The 25,370-nt window shown below is 37.7% G+C and overlaps 1 protein-coding gene across 10 annotated transcripts in view; it reads left to right on the top strand.

The window, feature by feature from the left end:
* Positions 1–25,370, top strand: part of PPFIBP1 (PPFIA binding protein 1) — a 542,301-nt gene that overhangs the window by 475,588 nt on the left and 41,343 nt on the right. For 9 of the 10 annotated variants that reach the window (XM_003265639.4, XM_003265638.4, XM_003265637.4 and 6 more), the window contains 5 exons: positions 4,574–4,672; positions 6,130–6,335; positions 17,490–17,576; positions 19,155–19,268; positions 21,428–21,559. In XM_003265639.4, the coding sequence (XP_003265687.1) occupies positions 4,609–4,672; positions 6,130–6,335; positions 17,490–17,576; positions 19,155–19,268; positions 21,428–21,559 (603 nt within the window). In that variant the 5' untranslated portion in view covers positions 4,574–4,608. The remainder of the gene's footprint in view (positions 1–4,573; positions 4,673–6,129; positions 6,336–17,489; positions 17,577–19,154; positions 19,269–21,427; positions 21,560–25,370) is intronic. The other variant, XM_030804628.1, reaches the window with a different exon arrangement.

The following is a 25,370-nucleotide window of genomic DNA, read 5'->3' as shown; positions in this document are numbered from 1 at the left end:
ATAATTCTGGGAACCAATGTAGATTACATGAATCAGAATTCGGTCTTTCTAGGGGAAAGTGGGCTGAAATGTTTAAAGCTGATAGCTTTAAATATTAAAGGGACATTAATTCTCTGGCATTTTCAGACCACCACATGCAATGGCAGAGGCCTCCCTGAAATCTTGGACAGTTAAAAGTTGGGCTGGCATGCATGGAATTACAGAGGACAGCAATTACATCTGCCTCAGAAGCTAAACAGTATTATTAATTCATATGTTTCAAAGGCATTCCCAATTAAATTAGTTCTAAATGAATTTTATGCTTTCAACACTTAGCCAACAATGAATGGTTCTTTCCTAGTTAAAATAAAGAACTTAAATGGGATTGACATTGGGATTCTTAATGCCTGACAAGCTTTAAAGACCATAGTTTGATGAGTTTTGGCAAATGTATAAACTTGTGTAACCTATATCTCAATCAAGATACTGACCAGAAATTCTACAAATGTCTCCTTTCAGTCACCCACCATTTTCTGTAAGTAATTATTGCTCTACCTTCTATCATAGGTTGCCTGTTCTTGAATTCATATAAAAGTATCATACAGTGCATGGTCCTTTCTGTCTGGCTTCTTTTGCTCAACATAATGTTGCATGTATTATTTGTTCCATCTCTCTACTGTAGAATAATATTTCATCGTATTAGAATAATATTTCATTATATTAATTATGTGAGGAAGCCCAGGGAATCTTCCTCTCAGAAATATTTATGAAGATTTAAGAGAGTCTTTTTAGAGACCAGGGGATTTTCTAAAGCTTTTTTATTTAGCCTTTTCATTTTTAAAAATACGTTGACCTAGCCCCGAAAATTAACATAGCTTTATCAACACAGATGCCTGATAAATTAGGCTGCCTCTAAAATAGCTCAAGCCATGGGCAAGGCAGAATTTTAATAAATATGGACGGTCTATTTTTAGTACTTCACCACTTCAGGTTGTGTGTTTCTTACTCTTCTGTGTAGTTCTTTAAAACCCATTTGAAATTTTCAAAACTGATTCTTTGGCCTTAAATATATGCCTTATCCCGGTGAATATAATGTGTAGACTTGAATGTATATTCTGCATTTGTGTGTTTTGTTCTATAAATTGAATTTAGTCAAGATGGTTGATAATATTTTCAAATCTTGTGTGTTACTGAGTTTTTTTTCCTACATTACCTGTCAATTCAAAAGAAGGTTGTAAAAGAACAAATGATAGAAGGGACAAACAGAAAAGTAATAGCAGGACAATAGACTTAAATCCAACCTTATCAGTAGATTTAAATCCAACCAGGTCAACCATATTTATATTATGTTAAATATAAGTGGATTAAATTTGTCTAATTCTCCCTTAACACCATCAGTTTTGGCTTCATGTATTTGGAAGCTTTGTTATTAGTTGCAAAAACATTTGTGCTTCTTATGACTTCCTGATGAATTAACACTTATTATTGTAAACTATCTTTCTTTCTAGTCATACTTCCTGATTTGTAGTTTTTTAATAAACCCGCTCCTGCTTTCCTATGCTTACATATATATGTTATCTCATTTTTCATCCTTTTACTATTATATTTCTTTATATTTAAAGTCTCTATTAACAGCACATAATTAGGACTTAAAAAACTAATCTGATGATCTCTGGCTCTTATCAGTGTTTATTGCATTTGTACTTAATGTAATTTTTAAAATGTTATTTTAAAAAATTGTTTTATTTCAGTAGCTTTAGGGGTGCAAGTGGTTTTCAGTTACATGGATGAATTGTATAGTGGAAGTCTGGGATTTTAGTGCTCCTGTCACCTGAATAGTGTACATTGTACCTATTTTCATCCTTACCTCCCTCTCACTCTTTCTGCTTCTGAGTCTCTGCTGTTATATACCACTTTGTATGCCTTTGCATACCCTCTCTTAGCTCCAACTTACACAACTCTTAATCCGATTATTTATATGCTTCAGTTTAAGTCTACCACCTTGGCTATTGATTTTTCTTTCTCCTATGTGTCCATTGTTTCTTCATTACTGCCTTTGGATTTAATAAAATCGTGGCTGAGTCTGTAGGGTTGTATGAGCCCAGGAATTCAAGACCAGTCAACTGCCAACATAGTGAGACCTTGTCTCAAAAAACAAACAAAAAGTAAAGATTCTGTGAATTCATATTCTCCACAACACTTGGCTGTGTCAATTTTTTTCACTAACTGGGTATAAAACGTTATCATATTCCTTTAGATTCCTCATTTATTAATGATATTAAGCACCTCTTCATATTTTTGTTGGTTGAAAACATTTCTTCTGCCAAATGATTGTTCATATCCTCATGCCTCCCATTTTTTCATTGATTTCTAGGAATTCTACACTTGGAATACCACTGAACTGGACCCCTTATATTTGACTACTTTTAACTTATTAGAGAAATCTTTGGCCTTTGATTCTAATGCCAGTCCCTGGCTACCTGTTTAATTTGCAAAGCCTTCCAAATTGGGCCCCCTTATCCTACTCCATTTTTCCCCTTAGCACCTACCACCTTCGCCATGTTACATATGTGTTTATTACTTGTATGTACTGTCTTTCCCTGACTAGTACATGCAGGCTGCTACATGATATAGAGATTAAAAGTTAGCGTTTTGAACTTTCATAGCAATTTAACATTGTCATCATATTTTTATTAAATGAAGGGATTCGTCTCCAATGAATTGGAAATTTTTAAAGAACTAGTTCTTCCCTACTTTGAAAAACGTGATCTAGATTGTTTTATACCTTCATTTAACAGCATTTGAAAGGCTCATTAAACAGAACAGAGAAGAACTCGGTAACTATTATACCTATCGGACTTGAAACAGTGTTTATGCTCTACACAAAATATAGTTGCTAACAAAGACGAGTATTTTTTTCTAATTTAGTGAGATGATATGTTTTTCTAATATGGGCATTACTTTGTGTTATTGGTATTCCCATGTTTATAGCTGAGCCTGGTATGTGTCTTTGTTTTATATAGACACATATATAAATGTATCTATACGAAATACTGCTTTTTAAATGAAAGAGAATGCAAGCCACTTAATTATGTAATTCAGCTTAAACTTTTATGCTGTCAGTTTTCATATTTTGAGTTTCTCATACTGGAATGTGGTTGTTAAATGTGTGTCCTGCTTCTTTGGATGGTGCACTGGCTGAGTGTGTGAATAAATTTTTTGGAATGACCTAGGTTCACAACCTAACTTGTTGATTCCTTGTTTCCTGGGTAACTGTAGACACGTACCTTGAGTATTTTCATGCTGTAGTATTTCCAGATAAATGGTAGTGATATTTTTCACCTTTGGAAGTGAGCAAAGTTCTGGAAAATCCTTAGGTGAAATGACTTTAAATCAAAATGATATTTTACAACAATTATATGGCATTATGTTAGAATGAATGCATAATTGGGAACTGATCCAAGAAGTTGATACCAGAACTATAAATATATTTGTGAAAATCAAGTGGTGTGATTTGGCTGCTTGGAAACAGAGGGCAAAGGTTTCTGTGAAACAGCATGCCCTTTATTTCCCAGGTATTTGCTATACCACAGTATCTATAATATAGTAAGAGCTTTATTCGGGTCTATTGGGAGAATCTACTGGGTGCTTAGTCTGGTACCTGAAATGCATTAATGAATGTTGAAAATCACATTATCTTGACTTTTTCCTGCCAATGACCAAAGTTTTTGCAAGCATTATCTCAATATATTTTTTAACAGATAAACCAATGAGTAGATTGTGACGTAATTTCAGGATAAACCCATCTTCAGATAGGATCACGTAAACAGAAATTATGTATTATAGTGGAAGTTAGACAGACCTAGGTTAGAAACTGAACTTCGCTATATTTACTTTGCTGTGTTTCCATGCAAAAATCAAACATCTTTTATCCTCATTTATAAAATGGAGATGAATTTACACATTTTATACGGCTGTTGACTAAGGATTATGGATAATTTATGTAAATGTGTAGGAACCACTATAGTCACTCAGTATGTGATAGCTATGGCCCCACTACAAAATGTTTAATACCAGTAGGGGTGTATGTGTGTGTTTGTATGTGTGTGTGTGCACATACATTTAGTATATGTGTTAGTGAATCCTTTTCTTAGACAAATCTTAAGCCCTTGTACAGAAAGAAAAAACAAAAACAAAAATAAACAAAATTAAGAGAACAGAGATTGGGTGAGGCTGGTAAAGGGAGAAAGGAGTCTTGTCTGGCCAGTGCTTGTCATGGCCCTCAGCAAGCTTCCATGGCCATCCCTGTTGCCCTTTACAGAGGTCTAGAGTTCTAGAGAACAGCATGGAAACCATGCTAGTGGATTTTAAACACCTCAAGTGCAAGAACGGAATCTTCTTTATTAACCGATACAGGTATCGCATGTGGCTTTGCACTACAGTAGGTGATTGGCCACAGCTTACTACTCCACTACTGAAGTTCTTCTTCCATATTTGACTACACAGCAGAGCTATCATTTGAAGGTGAATTAGCAAACCCACTAGCAAGCCTGTGTCATTTAATGGATGTAATGATAACATCATTTTTTTTCAGATCTGGGTTGGAATTTGCCCCCGACAAATAAGAAAATGATGAGTGATGCAAGTGACATGTTGGCTGCGGCGTTGGAGCAGATGGATGGTATCATAGCAGGTGATCTGCATCCTGTGAAAGACAGAATCACAACATTTATTCTGCTCACTTGGCTTTTTCACTACAACTTTTGTATTATCTTTTCACTGTATTTTCATTTTTTAGCCCTATGCCTTTTGCTTCCCTGTAATTTCATCTTTGTTCCTCTTCTCCATTTTCTGCCAGCATTATTTTCAAACATTATTTTAAAGTATCAAAAATTCCAGTTCCATCCTAGGTTTCTAATCAAGGATAAAGAATCTGCATCTCAGGTAATTCTGGTGTAGGTGGTCTGTGGACCATACTTTGAGGGACACTTCTCTACCCAGTAAACATGAATGTTCTGATCTGTTTTCTTGAATTCAAAATTCACTTTCCACCAATGACTCCCATATCTTTTTTTTTTTTTTTTTTTTTTTTTTTTTTTTTTTTTTGAGATGGAGTCTCTCTCTGTTGCCCAGGCTGGAGTGCAGTGGTACAATCTCAGCTCACTGCAACCTCCGCCTCCTGGGTTCAAGCAGTTCTCTGCCTCAGCCTCCGAAGTAGCTGGGATTACAGGCACCCACCACTGCGCCTGGCTAATTTTTGTATTTTTAGTAGAGACAGGGTTTCACCATCTTGGCCAGGCTAGTCTTAAACTCCTGACATCGTGATCCACCTGTCTTGGCCTCCCAAAGTGCTGGGATTACAGGCGTGAGCCACCGTGCCCAGCCATATCTATTTTGTTTTTTTAAGAGAGGAGGTCTTGCTCTGTTTCTCAAGCTGGAGTGCAGTGGCTATTTACAGGCATGATTACCTGTGAATAACATGCATAGTGCAGCCTTGAAATGCTGTGCTCAAGCAACCTTCCCACCTCAAGTACCTGCGATTACAGGCACGTGTCACTGCACTTAGCTTGTTCGCATCTATTTACCTTCCCAATTCTTTGCTAAGCTTCCAGTTCCTATCTCTAATTTCCAACCAGATATCTCTCCAGAAATGTCCTATAGGCACACCAGTATAATCATTTAATACATTGAGCTCATTATCTTTCCTCAGAATTTACTCTGATAGTCTTTATCTGGGTTCATTTCATAACCCTTCATCCACAGTTTTTCCAAGCCAGAAATCATTTGGTCCAGTATTGGTCCGGAATGGACCAGCTCTAATATTTGTATTTTCTGATCTGCCACTTTCTTATCCATGATCTCCACGAGGCCAGCACACCTCATACCAAAGCCCACCGGGCTCTTTTCTTTCTATACCCCATGATTGGCCTCCTAGTTACGAATTGGACCATGGATATTTACCATCAACTACATGGTTTTAATTTTTGCACCATGTAACTCTGACTTGGAGAGATTTATGTGATTGAATTCTCTTTTTTCTGTCTCTTTTGATTGTTCCTTACTGTGACTAGACTGGTTTACCGCCTTCGGCTTTGGCATTTTTATCTAACATAAATCCCATTGCTCTTCCTGTGATTTTGTTTAACTTAGGTTCTAAGGCCCTGGAATATTCCAATGGGATTTTTGATTGCCAATCTCCCACCTCTCCATTCATGGGAAGTTTGCGAGCTCTGCACCTTGTGGAAGACCTGCGTGGATTGTTAGAGATGATGGAAACAGATGAGAAAGAAGGCTTGAGATGCCAGATCCCAGATTCAACAGCAGAAACGCTCATTGAATGGCTTCAGAGTCAAATGGTAGGGTCTGCCTGTTATAAATTCTGTGTTACAAATCCTTTGTTGCTTATTCCAAAATTTAGAACATAGAATAGCTGATTAGAACAAGAAAAGTTTAGGGCAACAGATGTGCTCTGATTTTATTCCTTAAGATATCTTAATTTTCTTTTGACTCTAAGGATAACTTTTTAAAAAGTGCTATTAGTGTACCTTTTATAAATACCAACATGTCACCTGATTCTGCCCATAAAAACAGACTGGCTTTTAGATTGTGCCTGAATGACCTACTGTGGCTTCAATCAAATAGTCCTATAAGGGAAAGAATCTTGCACATAATAGATGATTTCTCAGTCATATTGGGTTATTCACTATAAAGGATCAAATAGCAATTCTAAAGGGAAAGCATAATGAAAGACATTCAAAAAGCAACAGGATTTACAGCAGTATTTGACCTGAAGTGCCATCTAGTGGTTCATGGCAATCATTTCAGTTCCAGTTCTCGAATTAAATTGTGGAGTTGGGCCTTTAACCCATTTATGCGTAGTGTCCCATTATTGGAACGCTAAGCTTGTGGGAATTATTTATATCCTGCTCAAAGTCATCGCCAAGGTCTCATTAAAAAAAAAAAATTCACAACCTTCAGCATAAATGGGTTAATGGTGTTACTCACTGAAAAATGAGGCCTCTTTCTAGGCATCCTTCTCAAAAATTGAAGATGTGGCAGAGCTACCCTTTGTCTGGGCACGGTTGGAAATACCGTGGTTTTAATCTGTGATGAATACATAAAATCTAAAGAATGTCACAAAAACAGATTCAGTGGAGGACAGAGGAAAGGAGATATTTTGTGCTTGAAGGATATTCAATTTTCAGTAAGATGCACTCATATGCTTATGAGTTAACTGTGTTTATATAAAAGCTAATGAGAATTGTATGAAAGAATCGTGATCTACTTTTGGATCTGTGGTAGACATGAAAACTGCTTGCTTTGGGAACCTTAAGAGTACATCCTACAGCTAAAACATCTTCATATGATGTGACACAAATATTAGAGCTCCCAGCCAGTCCTGTGCTGAATACTCTGTGTTCCCACCTGGTTTACCTCTGCATTTCTGAGTGCAAATAATACAACCCATCCTTTAGCGGTAGTGCAGCTACACAAACTTGACAATTGGAGATATTTTACTTGTTAAAACACATAATGCCTTACTATTATACTTTATATTTGCTCTGCAAATTTCTCCTCCAGAGATTTAAGGGTCTGGGTTTGCTGATTTCTTTGGGGATTGCTTCATGCTCTGCAATTGGTGTTTCCTGGCATATTCCTTAGTCTATTTCAATGTCCTATCTCACCCCTTCTTTACTCCATGTTCTTCTGACCATTTAGCATGAGTGAAAAAGGAATTTACTATTGTTAGAAGAACCTATTTCTATCCCACACCCAGAGGCCACCAATGGCAATAGTAGCCTAAGCGTACCTGTAGTTCAATTTTTGACATGTGTCTAAAACATTTCCATTAACATGTGCTTAATCCGTTCTGTGAAAGTATTTTCAGAAATGATAAAAAGTAATGATGGTTACATCTGAATATAAGTTAGATCATGACACTCACCCCTTTTTTCAGAAACTACCAGTGGCATCACATCTTACTCAGAGTAAAAACCACAGTGCTTACTGTGTGCTGCAAGGCCTCATAGGATTTTCTGACCTCATCTCTCGTCACACATCTCCTTATTCGCTCCACGCCAAGCACATTGGCTTTTTCACTGATTCTTAAACATGCCAGGTACACTGGCCTCAGGGCCTTTGCACTGCCTTTTCCAGGCACTGGCTTTTCACTCTGCCTGGAAAGCTCTTTCCCCAGATATTTGTGTGGCTAGCTCCCTCACATTCTCCTGTTGTTTTTTTTTTTGGAGACGGAGTCTCGCTCTGTGGCCCAGGCTGGAGTGCAGTGGCGCCATCTCGGCTCACTGCAAGCTCCGCCTCCTGGGCTCACGCCATTCTCCTGCCTCAGCCTCTCCGAGTAGCTGGGACTACAGGCGCCCGCCACCACGCCCGGCTAATTTTTTTTGTATTTTTAGTAGAGACGGGGTTTCACCATGGTCTCGATCTCCTGACCTCGTGATCCGCCCGCCTCGGCCTCCCAAAGTGCTGGAATTACAAGCGTGAGCCACCGCGCCTGGCCTCTCCTGTTGTTTACTCAAAAGTCATGCTCTCAGTGAGGCCTTGCATCACCACCCTAACTAAAATTATACCCATTTATTCTTTGTCTTACATCTCCCTGCTTATTTTGTTCTTAGCATTCACCACTTTCTTATGTGCAATGTGTTTGTGATGTTTATATCATTTATTTTCTGTCTTTCCAACTGGAATGTTTTTGCCCTTATTTTAAAAAAATTACTGTATTCCTAGTGCTTAGAAGAATGCCTGGCTCAGTAGTTATATTTGTAATGAATGATGCTCCATGAATGATAAAGTGGAATGCATGTTGGAATGAGTGGAAGTTGTTTTAAATTTATTCCTTGGATGGGTAGTGGCTTGTTGATCTGTGTTTTCAGTTGCTTTCTCTCTTATTATTTGACATTTTAACCTTGAGAATCCCCAAAATGACAAATATTTTACAGAACTAGTAAAGATTCAGTTTTTATCCTAAAAGTAACAATAACAAAATAAACTAGATGTAGATCCAGAGAGATAAGGAATTTTTGTTGTTGTTGCTAAATTTATTTATATCTATCTAACTTATCTATATGAATTCATCACCTTGAGCCCAACTTTCCAAATTAAGTGTGTTTTCTCAAGCACGCAGAGAATGACAGTATGAAAGAAGAAAGACAGCAAAAGGAAAAAAACAAAGCAAGAAGAGGAGAGGAGGGCTGGCTGTTTGGAACCATAAAAGCATAGGTGTGAAATTAAGTTGTCACCACACACCTACCATGATAGACTTTATTTTAGAACCAAAAAGCAACTTGGGCTAGCATTGGGAATCCAACAAGTAGAAGATTATATGCTTATAATTTAGTGATTTGCTGATAATATTAGATTTTTCCAATTTAATATTTCAGAAGTTGGGATGTGTTTTATGATCTTAAAATGGGTATATGTATACATTTTAGCTCGGATCCATCCTCCCTTCCTCTCTCCTTTCTTTCCTTTTTTTATTAATAAGGTACTTAGAATAGTCAAATTTTAGAGACAGATAGTAGAAGGGTGACTGCCAGGAGCTGAGGGGAGCAGGGAATGGGAAGATAATACTTATTGCACACAGAATTTCAGTTTTGCAAGTTGAAAAGAGTTATTTAGATGGATGATGGTGATGACTGCAAAACAATGTAAATGTACTTACTACCACTGAACTGTACACTTTAAAATGGTTAAAATGCTAAATTTTACATGTATATTTTACCACAATAAAAAATTAAAATTGATAGTGTCCTAGAATTTAAGGAACACAGAATCCTAGCAAATTCCCCCTTCATATTGAACATGGGAAAACTGCCCAAATAAAAGAGATTATGATGTTTTAAAAAGGAAGCAGTGAATGATAAGGCAGGATTGTATCTAGGCAGTTTCAAATGCAGGCTGCAGTGACTGCAGACCTGAATTTTAATGTTGGCCCTAACTCTTTGACGCTTATATGACCTTGTGAAGATGTCTGAAGCTCTGTGTCTTGGTTTTCTCATCTGTAAAATGGGGTTGATGGTTACTGCCACTTAGGATTGTAAGGACCCTGTGAACTAACATATGCTGAGCACTTATCAATATGCCTGGTCAAAGGCTAGTCAGAAAGGTAATACTGAAGAGTAGAGCATAGAGAGTAGAGGGAAAATGTTTAACAGCATCCCTTTGCAATGAGGGAAAGAGTTGGGTCCAGTTGCGATGGGAGTTAGGTTACAAACCACCCATACATAGTTCACTTCTTGCAATAAAAGAGTACGAACATTCCTCTGACTGAAGAGAAGCTTCTGGAATATTTTAGAAAAGGTTAAATTCAAAAATTTTTGGAAATAATTATGTATCTGTTAATAATAACAGACATATAATTAAGTTTCCATTCATGTTTAATGATGGCCAACTTGACCTGTACTTTAAGATGGATACAAACCTTTTCATTAGTGCAACTGGGCATTTGCAGTTCAAATTATCATTTTGCCTGGGCCAGGGAGATCCCCTGGTTTCTTGTAGGATGCAGGTTTTTTTCTTTGCTACTAATTGCTCCTGCCTGTTTGTTTCATATGATCAGACACTGAATGTGATAAAATACCAACACTAGTAGCCTGTTACAGTGAGGGGACATTAAATCTATAAGAATGAATTTATTAGTGTAGCTGTAGGCTTCTGGAAATGAACAAATTTCTTTTAAAATTCAGAACTGTGTCTGCTGTGGTTTAAAAAAACCTGTAGACTATGACATCTTTGTTTAATTACTGAGGCTGAATTTTCTGTTTTGATTGTGAGATATTATAATGTGTTAACACAGATATTAATAATGGAGAATTACTTGCTTTATGAAGCTCCAGATTTAAGAAGGAAAATGGAAAAATATGTCTAATTGTTTGAGTTAAGCAAGTAGTTATTTACTTTAGGTCTAACTTGATGAGTTGCCCTAGAACATTCTTTATAATGTTTTTTTAACTGAGGATCATGACCTTGATCCATGTCAACAGAGGATCAGGTAGTGAAATCCCAAAGGTGTCTGACTATTTGGCAGTTTTAATTATGAGGCCATCTCAAAGTCAGCAGAAATTACAAAAATACAGTTTTCAAAAAAGTGAGTGAAATACTAATGGTGAATACTAATGGTAATAACTCCAAAGCAGGCATCATCACCTATGAGATAGATAGAATGTAAACAGGGGAAGTGAGATGTTCTGGACTGGCTTCTGACCTGTTAAATCATCATAATATACTTCTCTCTTATTTTTATATTAAAAGTGAGATAATATTAATCCCAAATGTATATTTTTAAAAGTTGCTATAAAAATAAAAATACTCATAACTTAAAAGAGTTCAGCCATGGGACGTGCTCTCTGCAGGGCTACTGGCTGTTCTCCCTGAGTCCCCGACTCCCAGCCCCACGAAGCAGTCCCTATCCTACCACCCTCTGATCCCTGCTGCTTTCTGACCAGCTTTGCTTTTCATCTGTGCCTCCAGGAAATGTTTTCTCAGGCCTTGGCAAACAAGGTACATCTTAAGATTTTAGCCAGTATGTGATCACAATTATCTTGAATTATTCGGTGCCTCACTGAGACGTCCTAGCTAAAATTAAGGCAGTTTTCCCCTTAGTCTTCAAGTAAACTCCCATGGAAAGTGTTCACAGACACAGAAAAACAAATTGACCAAATCGGCAGAATTCTTAGTTTACAGAGGTAAAAGATGTGCTTTTTATGAAATCCTAGGCCACTGGTATTTGTTAGGATTGAATGGAAAGAGGTTTCCCTGTTCCTTTAGGAAAGTGAGTTAAGAAAGCAAAAGTGACAAGAACAATAGGGACTTTTTCTTGGTCTCATGTTATCCTTCCCAAAGTAGAAGACAGATTCCTTCTCTAGATCTTTGTATCCTGTCACATGTTGCTGGCTTTCAACAAATGTTGAATAAATGAGTGAATGGTGATATTGAATGAATGGAGTTGCTGCTGTACTGAGATAGGAGCTGGGGCTTCGCTTCTAGGGACACTGGGACCTTCTTTTTTCTCTGTCCTTCCCAAATTCAGGGGACTTAGGTGTGTACCTATGACTCGGGTAATATTATAGTCTAAACATGTACCCCCCCCCCTTGCCCACTGCAAAGCTCATGCCCTCATTCCATCACATCCAGTGAGAGGACAGGGGAGCAGAGTACTGCCACTGCCTGGTTACATGGTTTCCAGCATCATTGATGTCATGTTCCTTGACTCTTTGGACAGTAGTGGTGTAAGATGCCTTATTATGGTATTGAACTCGAATGCAGTATGACTGTGCTCTTCATGGCTGAAGGATTCAAGTCTTATCTCAATCTCTCCTCATAGTTGAGAGTCTAGTGGAGAGCAGGCATGCAGTAAATGTTTGCATGCATGGCAGAGGTATAATTCTGAGTACAAAATGCTGTCATAGTAATTATTTCTTCTGGTAACTAGAGTTAATGTTTACTTAAAGGAGATTTCCTGGACTGAGCCTTACTTTTCCTTTCTTGATACTGAATGTTTAAAAACAGGGTTATGAAATCAAGACTGCGTGAGAATTTTAATAACTAGTTTTAAAAATAAGTGTAATGACTGGCTGGAATGTGGTGTGTGCGTGTATTTGTGAATATGCAGTGTTACTAATCCAGCTATGCTTTAACATTTGTTGACCTTAAAAAGGGGGCTGTTTTCTTTTCCCCATTTTAATTTAGGTACTTACCATTCTGATTTAGGAATATTACACTCAAAATTAGTTTCTGTTTTATAAAATAAATAAGCATAATCATGGCAAATCACTGCTTGTATGTTGATTTTGGATTTAGACAGGACAGCAGAGCTCAGGAAAGAACAAAGCAAAACAAAGGGGAAACAGGAAAGACAACTGTAGACCAATGCAAACCAACAGAACCCAGAAAATCAAAGGAAAACACAGCATGATGTTATAAGTAAAAACAGCGGGTGAGACTCCTACCTTCTGTGAAGTAATAACTATTGAAATGGAATGGCGAGTACATGGGGTTTCATCACGTGCATTTCTCTACTTTAAATCTATTTGAAATTTTCTGTAATAAAAAACATTTTTTAAACAGACACAAAGGAAAGATGTTAACATTTATTATGTCTTTATGCTTGATTGTAATACTTCATAATTAAAAGGAAGTTGATATAAAAAGAAGGCTTTCTAGCTGGGGAAGGTGACCGCACCCACCTCTAAATATGGGGCTTGTAACTGAGCTCACACCCGACCAGTCAGGTAGTAAAGAGAGCTCACTAAAATACCAATTAGGCTAAAAGCAGGAGGTAAAGAAATAATCAAATCATCTATCACCTGAGAACACAGGGGGAGGGACAATGATCGGGATATAAACCAGGCATTCGAACCAGCAGTGGCAACCCCCTTTGGGTCCCCTCCCGTTGTATGGGAGCTCTGTTTTCACTATATTAAATCTTGCAACTGCAATAAATAAATAAATAAATAAATAAATAAATAAATAAATAAATAGAAGGCTTCCCACTTAGATGGTGAAGGGAAAAGTAGATGTGTAGCACCTGCCATGTAGAGTCAGGGAATTCGTTTTCCAGGTGAGGTTCCTGGCTGGCTCTAAGATTCTGTAATTCTATGAGGGATAAAGCGTTTTAGATGTGTTTCTCCCCATTGTGCCAGGAAAACCTGGCAGAGGCCAGGTAAGTTCCTTAATTAAATCAAAGTACCAATGTTACAGTTGAGTTATATCTCCTCCCTGACTCTGCATACACGCTATTGGTTGGATACTGTACTGTTGAAATCCCCAAGTTGACTCCGATTTCGACTTAGCTGGATTGAATGTGGTCAATAAGGGGTTGCACCATGAGCTAAAGTAGAAAGGTAAAGTGATTTAGGCTTCTCTAATATGCTGTGGAAGTCAGATCGACTCAACAAGAGTTTATACTTAAATACATTTTAAGTTACGTGCTCAGGATTTTACAAGCACCATGGAAGAATCAAAAGAAACACAAGACAGTTTCGCACTGAGAAACTTAGGCTGAGTGACCAACTCACATAAAACTATTAGTCATCTACCTGAGGCAGAATATGATGAAACATTAAAGAGCACAGTTTAAGACAAGACCCAGAAGGTCAGCCAGTAGATGGGGAAAGGAGAATGGCACCATGTAAAGAGGAGGAGGTAGAAATGGGTTATGAAAGATGGATTGATCTGAGAGGGAGGAGTGGGAGGTGAGTAGAGTGTTGGGTACAAAACCTTGGGATAGTTGTTGTAAAGGAAAATGGAAGAAAACTCATTAAAAGGAATAAATGGAAAATGATAAGTAGAAGTAGTGATTACAGGTCCCAGCAAAACAGGAAATCAAGGCTCCAAACTAGAAGTGGAATGATGAGCTTTCAGGAAGGAGTTAAGAATCAGTTCTCCCAAGCCTGCAGGAAGAAAGGAAGGAAAGAAATAAGAGGTAATATATATTATACTATTACGCACTGAGGAAGAAAGTGTCTAAGGGAGCTCACACAAGATGGCCTTAACTATTGTCCATTACAAAGGCTCTGAGATCACCTCCTAAACATAGTGGGAAGAGAGAGTACAGGAGGAGAAAGGAGCCAGTCTGGATAGAGATCAACCATGGAGTGCATTCCAGATTATAGAGGACACATAAATAAAGGCCCACTGAGAAGCAAGAAGGGCAGATCAAAATCAAACCTGCAGTCATCTTTTATTCAACCAGTGTTTATTGAACACCTATCGTCATTCTTCCATTCAACAGACATTTAGTTATCACCTACTATATGTCACATGCCAAGGCAAATCTACTTGCAAAGAATGCAGAGTCTATTAGAAGACAGAGACATGTATGCAGTCAAGTCTAACCTTAGTGCATTCAGAGTAATGCCTGCTGTAATGAAGGTTCATCTAGATACTGTCGCTGGCATATAGCAAACAGTGAATTCAAGGAAGACTTCACAGACCAAGCCCTGGTAGAGGTGGACCTTAAGGAATGGAGAAAGAAGAAGAAAGGGTGGGAAAAGACGGTCCGTGCAGAAGGAATAAAAGTAGTGTGTGAAAGAGCATGCCATATATGGGGAGGTTTTGAGTGACCTGGTAGGTAGAACGTGGGAGTTGAAGGAACAATAGAGACAATAGGGTATTTACCTAATGGATCTTACTGCCAACATTCTTAATGCAAAGGAAACAAAATTGGCAGAAATATAAACACATGCAGACAGAACAGTCTTTACCTACTTAACACAAGGATATAAAGCATTGGTTGCTCTTAAATTTTCCTTTATGTTCCGATAGTGAGTTTTAATATACTAAACTACCCTTGAGCATTATGAGTGCTTGTAAGTATCAATACAGAATTGAGAAACATAAATATGCTCATTATGAGTCAATTTTCAGTATCTTTCTATTTGGGGCTAATTTAGGAGAACTGGTTTTGGAACAGCTCACTTCCATATCATACAAAGTAGCTTGGGAGGAAACACTGCTCTCCTCTTGCTATAATTTCCTCCAACCAGAAGATCAGTTTTGTTTGGTTTTGCTTAAGACAGTCTTGCTTTGTTGCCCAGGCTGGAGTGCAGTGGTGCAAACATGGCTCACTGTAGCCTCCACCTCCCAGGCTCACGTGATCCTCCTCTCTCAGTCTCCAGAGTAACTAGGACCACAGGCGCACACCACCAAGCTTGGCTGAGTTTTTTTTCTTTTTCTTTTTCTTTTTTTATTTTATTTTAAGCGATAGGGTCTTGCCATGTTGCCTATGCTGGCCTCAAACTTCTGGGCTCACACAATTCTCAGCCTCCCAAAGTGCTGGAATTACAGGTATGCACCAACACCCTTGCCAGTTTTACTTTTTGTCCTCACTAAACAGCAGTTTTTTTCTACTTACTGAAATGTATCTGTTTCTAAAATATTGTTACTTGTATGGGATTTTAAAAACAGATGCCTGTTAATGTCCATAATGAAAATAAGGAATTTAAAGCTCTACAGGGCCTGTCTTGGCACTTTCTTAAGATTGAGAACATGCATTATTCATCCTGGCTCTTTTCCAAAAAACTGCCCTCGAGAAGTTATGCACAATTTATTTTTATGTTAGTCCCCAGGAATGGAAGTTGTCCAGCCCACTCCATCACACTCTTCATAATACTTGTAATTTAATGCTGGGCACTTCAGTTAACAATATGAGCAGAATTATGCCGTGGTAATTGTAGAGGTATGTGGCAAAGCAGCTGATTTTAAAATTTTAATCCACTCTAAATATGCATTGCACCCTTACTAAATTAGCCTCTGATTCTTAATGGCCTTTTGGAAAATGTATTCAGTATGCTAAAGTTTTTAGAAAAAAAATTCTGAAATTTTCCTTTTCATTCAAGCCCTGTTTTTCTTTTTTTCCCTTCCCAACACATGACTTTTATTATTCCAAGAATTGATACTGGAAACTGCATTTATTGGAAAGATAGAACAATGGTATCAGTTAATTCTGGAAAAACAGTAGATGTCACATCAGATGTGCCCTGGGCAGTAAAGTTATACAGTTTGTATTTTTTCTGGTTCTAAATCTGAAGGTATTATTTTCTTTTTCAGTTGAACCCTGGGTGGCCCCATCTAACACTTTCGGATTTCAGCTAGCTTTTATTTCTATTGTATTTGAATGAAGAATCAGGAAATTCTATTGGGATTACATTATCTTATGGTTATGCTGAGATTATGAGAGACACCACTTATGCTACTACATATGTTTCAAAGTGGTGTTTTTAGGTTTTCTGTTCTTTGTGAGCCTCTTCGTGTGTCTTTTTCGTGACTTTCATGTGAGATAGCTGAGGAAGAAACAATCTATGCGTTGTTTCTCAATCTATACTTCCTTTGGCATTTATACCACGAATAAATATACCGAAACATGATTTTTTTTAAAAAAGTGTGGGGGGCAGGAGGGAGGGGAAGAAATAGTAAGTAAGCATCAATATACGCAGAGCACTGAGCCAGATGCTGGGGAGATTACAAAACAAATTATAGGCTCTGCCCTGGAGTAGAAGGTAACGTTATACAAAGAAGCAAACTCACAAGTTAATAAGATCAGGACAGGAAGTATTAAAATGCAGATAAGTAAGGCTAGTCGGCACTATCAGGGGAAGTCACTGTGGCCTGAGTGTTTAAGCTTTTGGAGGAAGAGAGACAGACCTCAACAGCCAGGGGTGCCCCCTACCCACTCACAAAGCTTTGCCTGCCCCTGGGTGTGTGTCTGCTCCCAGTGAGGAATACCAGTATCCACTGTTCCTTGTGGGTCATTATTTTCTGCTTGATAAGAAATTGTTTACTTTGGCAAAAACATGCCTATATGCTTAACATGCCTGTCTGACCTCTTCTGTGGTAAATGAACCAAATTGCATTCTCGTATTTTCTGTTTGACAGTGACAGCTGTGCAGATTCAGTTCAGGCCCTTTGGACTAAGAACCCTTGTGATTTTCATTTATCTACAATATATCATTCTTAGAGAAGATCGGCCTTACCCATATTATTTCCTTTTTCAGGCAAATGGACACCTACCTGGGAACGGAGATGTGTATCAAGAAAGGCTGGCACGTTTAGAAAACGATAAAGAATCCCTCGTTCTTCAGGCATGTGATTTTTAAATACTGTTCTTTGCTTGCAGCATACTTACAAAGACTTTTAAATTGGGATGGCAAATTCAGATTGCTTGCAGCAACCAGACTGCTAATAGAAATAAGCCTGGTAAGCCATCTGTACACAATAGGGAGTGGTGAGGACTGGGGCAGAATGATGGTGTTTACACCCAGTTTAGAAGGAGCTGCCATCAATCATCATCAGCTCTTCCAGGGCCAGTCTGAATACAGGCATCATGTTGTCTGATCTGTTCTATTTTTTTTTTTTTTTTTTGGAGGCAGGGTCTTGTTACATTGCCCAGGCTAGTCTTGAACTCCTAGGTTCAAGCAATCTTCCTACCTCAGCCTCTCAAGTAGCTGGGATTACAGGTGTGCAGCACCACGCTTTGCTGGATCTGATTTTTAAATATATTTTAATATATAGCAGAAATTCAGATATATGAATATAGCATAAAATCTGTATATATGTAAGTTTATATTTCTGAATCTGAAATCTGAGTAAATATATTTAATTTTTCAATTTTAAAAATGATACCCTGTGTGAGACAAAACACAACAGTGACTGGAACCCTCCTTGTGGGCTAAATTTGAGTTTGCTTCTTCATCATGTTTTAAATGCTTGACAAACATTTTTCTTTGGTATATTGAGCAAAATGAATTGAAGTATATTTGCTGGGTGATGATTATTGAGGAAAAACTCAAAGATCTGCTATAAGCACTAGAGTTGAAGGACTAGCCCAACAGCTCCTCATGCACCTTTGGGTATATTGAGCTGCCCCCTGACTTTGAACGCATCTATGATCTGTGTCATCTTCAAAGAGCTCATGGAATTTGAATTCCCCGGGTTTTGTTTTTGTTTTTGTTTTGGACGGAGTCTTGCTCTGTCACCCAGCCGGGAGTGCAGTGGCACAATCTTGGCTCACTGCAACCTCCACCTCCCAGGTTCAAGCGATTCTCCTGCCTCAGCCTCCCAAGTAACTGGCATTACAGGCACATGCCCCACAGCCAGCTAATTTTGTATTTTTAGTAGAGACGGGGTTTCACTGTGTTGGCCAGGCTGGTCTTGAACTCCTGACTTCAAAGTGATATGCCTGCCTCAGCCTCCCAAAGTGCTGGGATTACAGGCGTGAGCCACCATGCATGCTACTTCTCCCCCGCATCCCCCGCTGGGTTCTTTTTCTTATTCTTCTTGAAGCATCAAATTTTTGATAATTTCTATTTCAAACATTAACTTTGTTTCATCTCTTATACTATCTCCACGCCGCCCCCAAAAAGATAACTTCTGTGCATGCTGTCTCTCATAAATGGTTAAAGTAGCTTTAACCAAAAAGTATTGTATATTCCTAATCTACACGAATTTTCTCCAAATTGTATAGGCCTCCTTAAATCAAATAGCAACATATAAATAGAAATGTGAGGGACCACTGTCTTCTTGGTACTTCTCAGATTTTTTTTCTTTATAACCATATGAGTGGTAGGATCATTCCTTTTTTTGTTCCATTTAGAGAAATAACGTATACAGTGGGACCCAAATCCTTTTTCACTCATTGCATTATTTTGCTCTAAATACAGGTAAGTGTGTTAACAGACCAGGTGGAGGCTCAGGGAGAGAAGATTCGAGATTTGGAGTTTTGTCTTGAAGAGCACAGAGAGAAGTTGAATGCCACAGAAGAAATGCTGCAGCAGGTGCGTGCAGAGGCCATATCCGAGATGGGATTTCCCTGCTGAACTATTTGAGATGCTGCATTTCTATGTTGTGTTTGCTCTGATGCAGCAGTAAGTTTCTTGATTCATTTAGACCAGCACATTTTAAAAAAAAAAGAATTGAGAGTAGCAGAATCTCAAAATATGTGCACACAATAGAGTTTATGTAATTAGAATCTGGAGCAAAATGTCAATAGGATTGTGGCTTATTTTAATTTTCTTTTTTTGCATTCAGATGGTTTCCTCTCACCCATAGCATATGTTTTATAACTAAGAAAAAAGATAATAGTAAAAAATCTAAGAATCCAATTTAAAAATGTGTAAAATATTTGAATAGACATTTCTCAACAGAAGACGTACAAATGGCAAACAGACATATGAAAAGGTGCTCAACATCATTGATCATCAGAGAAATGCAAATCAAAACTATAATGAGATACTATCTCACCCCAGCTAAAATGGCTTTTATCCAAAAGACAGGCAGTGACAAATGCTGGCAAAGATGTGAAGAAAAGGGAACCCTTGTACACGGTTGGTGGGAATGTAAATTCATACAACTGCTTTGGAGAACAGTTTGGAGGTTCCTCAAAAAACTAAAAATAGAGCTACCGTGTGATCCAGCAATGCCACTGCTGGATATATACCCAAAGGAAAGGAAATCAGTATATCGAAGAAGTCTCTGTGCCCTCGTGTTTGCTGCAGCTCTGTTCACAGCCACCAAGGTTTGGAAGCAACTTAAATGTCCATCAACAAATGACTGGATAAAGAAAATGTGGTACTTATACACAATGGAGTACTATTCTACTATAAAAAAGCATGAGATTCAGTCATGTGCAACAACATGAATGGAACTGGAGGTCATTATGTGTAAAATAAGCCAAGACCAGAAAAACAAACATCTCACGTTCTCACTTATTTGTGGGATCTAAAAATAAAACAATTGAACCCATGGAGATAGAGAGTAGAGGGGTGGTTACCATACTCTGGGTAGGGTAGTGGGGGATGAAGGGAGAGGTGGAGGATGGCGAAGGGGTACAAAATAATAGTTTCCATGAATAAGGCCTAGTATTTAGTAGCATGTCAGGGTGACTATAGTCAATAATAATTTAATTGTACATTTGAAAATAAGAATATAACTGGATTGTTTGTAACACAAAGGATAAATGCTTGAGAAGATGGAGACCCCGTTTTCCATGATGTGATTATCACACATCGCATGCCTGTATCAAAACATGTACCCCATAAATGTATATTCCTACTATGTACCCACAAAATTAGAAAAGAAAATATCTAACATATAGGAGAGGCTCTGTAAGGTCGTGGATGGAGTATGCACTTGAGCAAAACTTGTAGGTTTCCATTCCTGCTGTGTTTTTATTTTTTCTTTTTCCCTGTATGACATTAGGCAAGTTCCTAACCTCTCTGTTACTATGTTTCCTCATCTTTTGATTAAGGATAATAAGAATTTCTACCTGATAAGTTTTTTGTGAGGATTGAAATAGTATTTGTTACAACTGGTGCCTGGCATATAGCAAACATAGTATCATCATCATCAATGTTATCATCAGATTGAAGTATATATATATGGTTTATGCATGTGTATCTACACAACATATGTCTCAGTAAACTGACATGTGCTTATTTCTGTTCAAAGGAGGGTAACTAAAGTGAATAGTTCTTTATTTTATTTTATTTTATTTTTGAGACAGAATCTCAGTCTGTTGCCCAGGCTGGAGTGCAATGGTGCGATCTCGGCTCACTGTAACCTCCGCCTCCTGGGTTCAAGTAATTCTCCTGCCTCAGCCTCTCAAGTAGCTGGGATTACAGGCCCCCACCACTATGCCTGGCAAATTTTTGTATTTTTAGTAGAGACAGGGTTTCACCATACTGTCCAGGCTGGTCTCAAACTCCCGACCTCAAGCGATCTGCCTGCCTCGGCCTCCCAAAGTGCTGGGATTATAGACGTGAGCCACTGCGCCCAGCCTCAAGTGAATAATTTTTTAAAAGTGTGTATATTCAGTAATTATACTTTACTATATCCTGTACTTGATAGGTGCTGCTTTATGCGATCATGAATGAGGTAAATTCACATGCACCTGTTTATAATAGACTTTTTGAATGTATCTCTTAAATTCTAATAGGAGCTTCTAAGTAGGACATCCTTAGAAACTCAGAAGTTGGATCTGATGGCTGAAATATCTAACTTGAAGTTGAAACTGACAGCTGTAGAGAAGGACAGATTGGATTATGAAGATAAGTTCAGAGACACAGAGGTGAGTGATACAGTCTCTCCCTCTCTCTCTCTCTCTCTCTCTCTCTCTGTCACTCTGTCTCTGTCTCTGACACACATACATTCCTAGGGCAAAGTTGAAATTCCCTGGAGGTGTGCAAGGAAGGCAGTTAATTACTGTGTGCCTCATCCTGCTTCATTTTAAGAATAATCTTTCATTACATTTACTTTTTATCACTAAATGCTAATGGCAATTTTTATTTTTAGACTTTTGATATGAAATATTAATCCTTTTATTAACCTTTAGAAATACTTTTGACTTTAGGATATTTGGAGCAGCCATCCATCCATACTGGTTTTCTTAATTTTGTAAATAATGGGCTTAAATACATGGTTTCACTAGTAGTTATTATTTAGGCACACTGATTATTTACTATGTAATTGGATTTTGAGAATCTGTATAGAAAACATGCTAACATTCTATACTCACAAAATCACAGACAGAGCTTTTTTGAGGTCTTTTAATTTGGCCTTCTACTTTTGGTCTATTCCACATGTGAATCATTCCAATTAAATAAGGCTCACTGTACTTCTACAAAAATCAGGGTACATTCTATAACTTGAAGTATCCATTTTAGTGGCTTAACAAGCTTTATTGTTTGTTCTGTTTTGTTAATTCAGGCCTTCTAGATTGTTTGCTTTGTGACATTTGGCAAGTTCTTAACCTCTTTGTTGATTTTTGGTGGAGAGAGAGAGCATATCCATTTGAAATATACATTTGAAATGAAGTATAAAGAGTTGCAGAAATTCCTTTTCTCTGAGGGCCATCTCCCCTCCTTTTTTCTTCCTATTTTGTTTCCTTGGCTGGAGTATGGAAAGGTGTCGTGCTGGATTAGAAAGTGGGTACCAAGGAGAAAGGAGTGAAAATGGTTTACATATTTTTCCCTTCTGTTTTTATTTCAAACATGTATTTCATGCTGACTATAAGCCAGCATGGTACCAGGCATTACATGCATTATCCACTACAGGAAAGTTCTTTATAGATTTGGAAATAACAAGTTTTACTCCACTGCTATTTTCAAAATTAAATTTTCTGTCAAAGATTCAATTACAGTGGAAAGTCTTGGTATATGTCTTGCTTCCTCCATAGCAAAAGGAAATCTTTCATTTGGTTCATGTTTTAATCTTTTTTTTTTTTTTTTGAGATGGGATCTTACTGTGTTGCCCAGGCTAGTATGGAACTCCTGGCCTCAAGCAATTCTCCCATTTTGGCCTCCCAAAGCACTGGGATTATAGGCATAAGTCACCATGCCCAGCCATGTTTTAATTTTAAAACTCTTTGTCAGTCACCTATGTGAGCATGTTTCTCATTTGATCAAAGCTGGGGCTCTTAAAACAGGACTTAGAAAGGTACCCAATTTAAAATTCTTGGTTTTGTATTTTCTCTAAAAATCTCTTTGATATTTTCCTCTTTCCCCTCTTTTTGTCAGGTCCTAACCCCATAGTCGCAGGGTAAAGTAATAGTAAAACTCAGTCAACGGATGGGCAACATGGCAGTGGAGCTAGCTCTGCTGCAGGGAAGAATTTATGGTAGATATGGTTAGAGGTAGTCTTCTACGTTGCATCCGCAAAGTCAAGGGGAAATATTCACCTGTTGTTGACTTAATTTGGATATGAGGTGTTAACCAAATGTTGGGACTAAATTGCAGTAGATGTGTTACTTATTTTTGTAAGAGCCCAGGGTAATATTTATATCTCTTGAGTTTGGCTGCTTTTTTAAATCAAACTTCTTTTCCCCCACTTTTTCATTGTTTCACTTATGCACTCTCAATCACATACAAAGTGATCTTGTCATCAGACTTCCAGTACACTCAATCCCTGATAATCTTCTAATAAAAATTCAGTGTTATTTCTAAAACGTATGCACACACCCAGAGATTAGAGCATATGTGGTAAACTTGGTGATGTTACATATGAAAATAATGAAAATAATCTTCAATATTAAACTAACTTGAATATTCTCATGTTCTTGTTATCATTCCCTTAATAAAAATATTTTCCTGGGTGTTTCATGAATCCATAATATTTAACTTTCTGTTAGAATTTTAGATTATTTGGATATTAATTTCCAGGAAAATATTGGCATGGGGAAGAAGTATAGGCATTTCCAAAGGACTGAGGGTACAAGTCTCTAAACTTTGGAAGATTCAGGACTTGTCCCTGGAATTGCTAATGGGAGATGATTAGCATCATTCAACAGTGCCCCCTTGTGGTAAGAGCATACGTATCAGAGACTGAGTTCCTGCGGGAGCCCTGAGTTCTCTGAAAGGGAAGAGAAAGGGAACAGGGATTTTCTTTTTTAAAAGGACTGAACTTCTGATAAGAAATTGATTGAAGTAATTTGTATTCTATTTTTTAAAGTTTTACATTAGGGAGCCATTTCCAGATTTTCCAGCTTGTGTTGTCAGAGGAAGATGTGATTTATTTCAGGTTGGAAATTTAGACCGTATTTAAAGTATTGCCATGAAATATAGTTGAGTAGTTTTTTGTTAAAACAAGTAAATTATCCCAGTTTACAATTCCATTTTTTTTCAACGGTTTGTTCTTTCCACCAGCAAAGAAGAAAGGAAGCGGTAAAATACAATAGCAGATAAGAATTCAATGGTATTTCTTAGCAATGAGAAAGTAGGAAAATATATATTTAGAAAGATCATATTGATGAATATCACTAAGGACTCATATTATGCAAGGATGATTAGTTTAGATAACTGGGAAGAGCTGATTTTTTTCTTTAGACTTGAATTCTGACCTGTTAGTTGAGGAATCACAAATATGTTATTGAATAATGTCAAACAGTTCTTGACCTAATTCATAAGAAGAAAATAGATATCATCTAAGTGAAATATTGTGCCGTTATTAAGGTGTAACTGTATAACTATGATAGATAATATTTTGCTCCATTTTATAAGAGACCACAATTTAAAAGCCTAAGGGTTTACTGGGAAGTGTATTTTATTGTAGCATCCCTTCTCTTAGCCTTTGTGAACTTGAATCATTACACTTGGAAGCTTAAAATAATTTCTATTTACAACGTTTTATTTCTTATAGCATTGTTCTACTTGTAATTTGTGGCATTCGTGGATAATTCTGTCCCGTAGTCTATGAATTTGTGATGCAGGAATACATGCATGTCTTTGTAAAAAGAGAGAAGCTGGCTGGGCACAGTGGCTCACACCTGCAATCCCAACACTTAGGGGGTCCGAGGAAGGCTGATCACTTGAGGTCAGGAGTTCAAGACCAGCCAGGTCAACATGGTAAAACCCCTGTCTCTACTAAAAATACAAAAATTATCTGGGCATGGTGGTGGGTGCCTGTAATCCCATCTACTGGGGAGGCTGATGCAAGAGAATCACTTGAACCCTGGAGGCGGAGGTTGCTGTGAGCTGAGATCGCGGCACTGCACTCCAGCCTGGGTGACAGAGCGAGACTCCCTCTTTAAAAAAAAAAAAAAAGGAGAGAGAAGCAAAAATATAGTAACCATTGTAGGGATCTTTGTGGCTTGTAGTAAAAATAAGTCATCTCCCACGCAGGGTATTTGAGTGTCTCTCTTGGAGGAGTTAATATTGCTTAACATTCTAATTTCCTTTCCTACTCTCTGGGCTCTGGACAAAAATACACCATTATTTCTCAGAATACTTGGACAAGTTTTATGAGCAAATTGGTTCTCTAAAAAGTGACACTAAATAAAATAAAAAATGGCAGTAGAAAAGATACAAAATTGTGTTGTGTCATGTGAACATTGGGATTGGTTTCTCTTTCATTTTCTAATTACAAAATTAGGTGAACTGCAGGGC

Source organism: Nomascus leucogenys, chromosome 23 (genome assembly GCF_006542625.1).
Source record: "Nomascus leucogenys isolate Asia chromosome 23, Asia_NLE_v1, whole genome shotgun sequence".
Taxonomy (NCBI): Eukaryota; Metazoa; Chordata; class Mammalia; order Primates; family Hylobatidae; genus Nomascus; species Nomascus leucogenys.
Note: the sequence above shows the minus strand (reverse complement) of the source record. Positions and strands in the feature narration are given on the sequence as shown.